We start from the raw sequence: 7,500 nt of genomic DNA on the forward strand, positions 1-7,500 counted from the left end.
CTAGGGGGGGATTTTATAGGGATTTTAAAGGGATTTTATAATATTAAACTTAATACAGGTTATTTAATATATATTTTAATTTGGCTTTTAGAGATATCTATTGTATTGTACTGTTTTTATTTACCTGTAAGCCGCCCTGAGTCCCTCGGGAGAAGGGCGGGGTATAAATGGGATTAAATAAATAAATAAAATAAATAAACAATGACTCAGAAGCATGCACACACATACAACATAAAGAAAAGTTGAGAAGACAACAAACTCTTTGGATGATAGGAATTTACAGAACTCTATTTTGAGATTTGGTGTAGCAGCTAGGAGTTCAAGAAGGCAAGCTAAGACATTAACAAAATCAGTTTATTCAAGCATAAGATACAGGACAATTTTATCCTTTTGTCAACCATTTTTCCATCTATTTTTTTAAAAAAAAATCCAAATATTTTTTTTATTTCTACATGGCCCTCCTCCAAGTAAGGAATGTAAAACTGCAATCCCCAAATACAATGGCCAATTTTGATTTTTAAATCTTAGAAGTATGAAAAGTTGAATAAGGATTCAAAGTTATAAAAATAACTTTCACATGAAACTTACTGAGTTCCTTCATTCCTCCCTCCCTCCCTCTTCACCCTTTATTTCTTCTTTCCTTTTTCTTTCCTTTTTAACATATATATTATTATACTATTTTATTCCATGTTGTATGCTGTCCACAATCCATTGGGACTAGAAAACCTAAAATATTTTGTTAGCTAACTAACAAAAGAAAGGACTACCCAAGCCTACATCTAAAACAGACGTGTCAAACTCGCGACGTCACGTGACGTTGTGCGATGTATCGGAACTTTTCCCCCATTGCTGGCAATGGGATGGGCACGGTTTCCTTGTGACATGTCCAGCCCACGGGTCAGCAGTTTGACACTTCTGATCTAAAATGACAGAAATGAATGGAATCAAGTTTTTAATTATTATGATATTCCATGAAAGCACTTTTAAAATATTTCATCCTCATAGATGATATTCACTAAAGAAAACATTCAGTGATGTAATCAGAATTCTTGAATAATTTGAAATACTCTGAGAAAATACATTTTAAAATTAAAAGTATACACAGCCTATGACAAGAAAACAAGGTTCACAAATGTGCTATATTGTTTTATAACAGGTTATAAACCACTTTTATGGAAACATTGTTTTCATTGTAGAAGAAAATAACACAATTTTCCAAATGAACTAGAAAGGGGAAGGGAATTCATGAAGTTGGTAACAAACCCAAGATTCATCAGATCCAATCATAGTCTCATAAATACCTTATGTAAGGAAATAAACATGAGAGCATACATTAAGATATTTCAGAATGATTATATTTCAGAAGAGAAGCATTTTCTTTTGTCTATGTGCAATAGCACCTAGATTTATATTACACCCCATATTACTTTATAAAACTGTCTGGGTAGTTTACAATATTAATATATTGCCCCAAACAATCTGAATCCTCATTTTATTAGCCCTGGAAAGATGGAAGGCTAAGTCAACCTTGAGCCCCATCAGGTTCAAACTCTAGGCTGTGGGCAGAGTTTGACTGAAATACTTCATTCTAACCACTATATATATCAGTATAAAGAGTTTACAAATACTCTATGGTTTTACAATATATTATGAACCACCTACATAGACAAAACTATTTCTATTGTTGAAGAAACAGAAGTAATGTGCAAATTAAGTAGAAAGAGGATGGAAATTCAGAGAATCATATAACTGACCAATTGGAAGAAAACTCAACCATCATTTACCCCAAACCTAGTCTCACAAATATTTTATGTGCATAAATAATGTGAAAGTATATCCTGAGACATTTCAGAACTCTTTATTTGCAGAAGATGCATACTTCTTTTGTCAAACATTTTCTTATCTATTTTTTTAAAATATTTATAGTTCCTATATGGACCTCCCCCAAGTACGGAATGTAAAACTGAAATCCCCTTCTACTATCACATGGTTCCAGATGAAGAATTCCATTTCAGGGGAATTCTTCAGCTACTTTTGCACTTCAGGTGGACCTGGGTTGGGATACTTGTGAAAGGATATGGTGGAGCAAAATTTGAACAACTGATTTTTTCATGGTTTACTCTCCATGGTATCTGTATTGCCTTCTTAGAGCAACTCAGGACAATTCATATGAACAGTGTGGATGATGGCCTGAAACTGCTTGTGAATACATTTCATCTTTATAGTAACAGCAAAGCTAACATTGTGATAATCAAAGATAAATATGTTTTAGAATTAAGATGGTTGTTATATCTACCTGAAATGGAAATAGTTTCTATAAAGTCAAAAGGTAAGGTGTGGATTATTGCTTCACAAATGGGTCTTGCATCATTCTTTTATCAGAAAAGCTGGGATATCCAAGTCCTACATGGTGCACTGTCCTTTGCAGCTTCTTCAAATGAAGTTGAAGGATTCCAGCATTTTCTTCAGACAAGAATGCATTTTTCATTCTTTCCCCAAGATGGTTTCATAAAAGATGTGTGGGAGCATGCATTTGGCTGTGTATTTCCAGACCAATCTGTAAATGAGGATCCTGAGGGTGTCTGTACTGGGAAAGAGAAATTGGACAGCCTTCCTGGGACATTTTTTGAAATGAAGATGACCACTCACAGTTACAGTATATACAATGCAGTGTACACTGTGGTACATGCATTACATGCCATACAGGTGGATCAACAACCATATACAAGAAGGTTGAGTGGCAGGAATCCTAATCTTCAGGATCTACAGCCATGGCAGGTAATTTTTTCAGGAGTCAAATATGATGGAAATCAGACTTCAATTATAGATCAGAAGGGACAGTATTCTGCAAATAGAAAGTTAGGTATTTCGCTTGTGTTTTGCCTTTATCCTTTATTCTTGTGAGATTCTCAAGGTGCTCCCTTCCTACCTTAGCCTTCCAAACTCATTTGTTATCTTTTCCTGATAGGATGCAGCTAACTTGAGGTTTAGCTTTTGTCTGAGCCTCCCCTTCTTATGATGAGCAAAGTTGGCAAAGAAAGTCTTATCAGTGGATATGGACAGGCATCTATAGGACCTTAGTACAGGCTCAGAGTTAAATAGAAGAGATTACCAGAAATCTTATTACCAGAAAAGAGTCAAGACTTTCCTTTGATTTTTTTTATAGAGACCAATTGTCCAGTGTTGCTCCTCTACAATCAGATACATTATAAACTACACTTTATTCTAAAGGTTACTCCACACCACTCCACTCCACTGTACTTCACTCTCTTGCTTGGTTTCTAATAACACTCTGGTACCCCACCTTCCTCCATACAAAGGGACACACAATTATAACCATCCCAATCATGGGAAGCTATCACTTCTGCAAAGTTACCTTCCTAGGCCCTGGCTTGAAGGGAAACTGCTTCACATCCAAGTGGCCAGCATAAAGTCCCCTTCTAAGCTAGAAATTTGGTTTGCATCTGCAAGAGTTTCCTGTTTTATTGACTTTCTCACCCACCTCTCAAAGAGGATTGCTGATAAAATCCTATTTAATGAATTCAATTCCTTTCCAATTGGAGAACTGAAGAGTAAAAAGCAATCTGGGGTCTTAGTCTCCACTATTCTACATGCCGCAATGGGGCCTCTCACCCAATCCCAGTCATATGCTATGGCAAAGATAATCCAATTTACTCAGCATTTGCTATTGATAATAAATACTTTTATGCCCCCAATGAGGAAGAAACCCCAGATCAAATGCTTGTGGACTGAACTGGAAACTTATGCTGCTGTCCTTACACTATTGAATTCCAATGTATTTATAGTCCTAGAAGTGGACTTCAATGCTAGATTGAGCTCTAATGACCACACCCTCTATATACAATACAGCTGTCCCTTTCCCAACTGTGAGGCTTAAGGATTCTACCTCATCCATTGTTCAAAAAAAATAATCAGAAAACAAACTTTGCAGCCTTTGTTGTTCAAGTAACCTTCAGGCCAAGTCTCCACATTTTGTAAATGGTGTCCTTGAAAGTGACTATGCCAGCTATGTATCTGGCTCCCAAATGAGTGCTATGGACAATACAATAGTCTCTCATGACTTATTCTCTTAGGACAAGATCAAGGACTGCTACAAATACTTTTTTATTGCCAGCAAGAAGAAATATATGCCCATCTGAATCAAATGATAATTGAGCAATGTTATATCTCCTTCAGTCAGCCCTGACATTTGCCATGTCTTCTGATGCACTTTTGGAGATTTATGACATTGTTACCCACTAGCATATAAGCCATAATAATAGTGCATCCCTATTAGAGGCAACAATAGCACTTATCCAAATTACAGTTTGACAAGGCCTTTGTAACAGCAAAAAGTCCTTGCTACCACTTACCAGTCTTAAGTATCCAATACTACTACTGCACTGGGCCTCCTCCATCAGAAAAGAGAGTATCAGCAATTGCTGGCAAGCAAGAAAAGGGAAGCCATGAAAAACTCTTTCAGGCAGCCAGATCCAAGAAAAACCAAAAGCAAATACAAAAGCAAATAACTTTACAAAGAAAGAAAAGAAAGACCAATAAAATAGGGAAATAATCTGACATGTTCACTAATCTTAGTGTCTCTCAGGCCCAGACTTTGTCTAAGCCCAACTCATTATATCACAGGCAGCTCAGTACTTTTTTTTCTTTCAGGGTTGCCTTATTTGCAAAATGTCAGACGACTATTAGACAGCTTTTCTGTATCTCTGTATCTCTCTATTGCCAACAAGTGATTGGCTAGACATCCATTATAGCTGCAATAATTGTATATTTTATATTATTTCTATATGTTTTGTATCTGAATCTTCTCTGATCTACATATACCTAATAATAGCTGAGCAGAATATTTGTTTTTGTTTCTTACCAAAAATGGTGCAACCTATATCATATTTATGCATAAAAATAAAACTCACCCCCCCAAAATATGTATTTTTCAGAATTAAAATTAGATGTGTGGAATATTTTAAGATTAAGTGGGCCTGGATTTCTTTTATATTATAATAATAATAATAATAATAATAATAATAATAATAATAATAATAATAATAATAATAATAATAATAATAATAATAATAACAATAATAATAACAACAACAACAACAACAACAACAACAACAATGGTATAATAATTTTTGATCAATGGTGACATATAAGCAAATGTACCTGGACAATCACTGAACATTAAGAAGTATTCCTCTCATGTGTAAACTGTTTTGAGCTATCACATAATTCTACTGTATATCTTAACCAGGTTCTCTCTCTCTCTTTCTCTCTCTTCTTTTCTTTTTACAAATATATTCAATTGTTTCTAAATTCAGCTTCACTTCTTTTTGAAAAGAATTGCATTTAACAATAGTGTTGGGGATGAAATTTATTTTGATGAGAAAGGAGAACTGGTTACAGGACTGGATATTGAGAACTGGGTCACATTCCCCAACCAGTCTTTCCATCGAGTGAAAGTTGGGAAGCTGGATCCCTGGGCTGTTGAAGATCAAATGTTCACCATTTATGAAGAAGCCATCACTTGGCCAAGCACTTTCAATCAAGTAAGTTCTCAATGTAGATGGTTTTGTTTGGATGACTGGGATGATACAGGTAATCTTTTCATACTAACCATAATTGGGACCAACAATAATATGAAGAGACAAATTCATAAAATAAAACATCACACGACGGCACTAACTTACAGCATCAGTTTCAGATACAATCATTAGCAAATAACTCATGGTCATTAAACAGGATGTTGCATGACTGCAACATGAAATTTCCTGCCAGCTTCCCTACTGACTTTGCTCGTCAGAAGCTGGCTATGAAATCATAAATGTGACTATTTGAATGCAGGGACATTGTGGAAGCTGCAACTTTGAAGACTAGTCATAAATCTCTCTTTTCAGTACCATTGTAGCTTTGAACTATCACTGAACAAGAGGTCTGAAAGTAAGGACTATCTGCATCTAAATGACAGCTCTATGCCATTTAATATAGAAAGAAGATTAAAGACTTATTATTTCAGTTAATGTTATATCTGTCTGCAATTAGAAAGAATTATAAGCAGTATAAGAAGTTTTGAAAAGCAGCATTATCTAATACATTACAAAAATCTTATTGAGTTTCCATAGATATATTGCCATAAAAGTCATTAGAGATTAGAGAAAGTAATGCAGTGTTTACTAATCTTGCTTTTTGGCTCATAATCCCTTTTTGAGCCCAATTTACTGGTAAATTATTTCTAGTTGATAATTATTTATTATAAACAGTAGTGATGTTTAATATTTATGGTGCTGAAATTAGCACAGAGAATGACAAATTGATTGTGCACCTGACTGTCCATTTCAGGATCATATTCTTCATACCCTAGAGCAGGGGTCTCCAAACTTGGCAAATTTTTCCTTAGCATGGCTGAGGAATTCTAGGAATTGAAGTCCACAAGTCTTAAATTCAGGAAAGACCTCTGCAGTCGAGAACAGAGCCTCAGGTTCACACATGCATCGCCCCCGGCCTCCGTTCTCGGTTGCAGAGCCCTTTCCTGAAGGCCTCAGCCAGCAAAACGGAGGCTGGCGGCAATATGCATGAACTGCGGTGAGCAGCCACAGAAGAAGTGGGCTGGCAGCAGCCACATGGACTCCTGCTGGACAGGCTGTTAGGACTGCACCGTGAGGTGAGACAGTGGAAAAAATTAGACATCCTCTGAAAATAAGATTTAATGCCTCTTTTGGAAGCAAAAAAAATATAAGACTGGATCTTATTTTCAGGGAAACATGGTACCAGAATAATCAAATAATCAAATATGTGAAGAGTTTTGCAGCTCTGATTAACTGCAACAAATTTGGGATTTGTTATGAGTTATGAATTTACTTTAGGGATTGGATTCTATTTAAATCAGATCACCCACTCTAAGTTTAATACATGTCTCCAAAATATATCTTTGCACTCAACCCTGTATGTATAAATTCAGAAGTAAAATATGTGTTTGTAAAAAGTTGCAGAATAATTTATTATTTACTACACAGAATAAACTTCAGTCATATTCAACATACTACTGTATGTATATACAGTTACACCTCCCATTATACAATGATTATTGACATGGGCTATATGACCATGAATGGAGCCAATTCAAATTTCTTGGACAGAGGTCTCCCAACTTGGCAACTTTAAGACTTCAGGATTTCAGCTCTCAGAATTCCTCCACCAGCCTTCATACCTTAGAGAAGGGATTTCCAAGCTTGGCAAATTTAAGACTTATTGACTTCAACTCCTAGAATTCCTCAGGCAGGCTGAGGAAAAATTTGCCAAGTTTGGAAACCTCTGCCCCAGGGTATGCAGAGTAGGAAAGGCTCTAATGGTGAAATGGAGGCCAGGGAGTGATGCATGCATCAACCCGGGGCTCTGTTCTCAGCTGCAAAGGCCTTCAGGAAAGGCTTCTGCTGTGAAATGGAGGACAGGTGGTCACATGCATGTCAATCTGGGGCCTCTGTTCTT

At 36.1% G+C, this 7,500-nt stretch overlaps 1 protein-coding gene across 1 annotated transcript in view; it reads left to right on the forward strand.

The window, feature by feature from the left end:
* Positions 1 to 7,500, forward strand: part of LOC114922661 (vomeronasal type-2 receptor 26-like) — a 22,653-nt gene that overhangs the window by 4,898 nt on the left and 10,255 nt on the right. The window contains exons 4-5 of the mRNA XM_029284408.1: positions 1,927 to 2,778; positions 5,337 to 5,564. Coding sequence (XP_029140241.1) covers positions 1,927 to 2,778; positions 5,337 to 5,564 — 1,080 coding nt within the window. The remainder of the gene's footprint in view (positions 1 to 1,926; positions 2,779 to 5,336; positions 5,565 to 7,500) is intronic.

Source organism: Protobothrops mucrosquamatus, unplaced genomic scaffold (genome assembly GCF_001527695.2).
Source record: "Protobothrops mucrosquamatus isolate PMUCROS unplaced genomic scaffold, P.Mucros_1.0 scaffold572, whole genome shotgun sequence".
Taxonomy (NCBI): Eukaryota; Metazoa; Chordata; class Lepidosauria; order Squamata; family Viperidae; genus Protobothrops; species Protobothrops mucrosquamatus.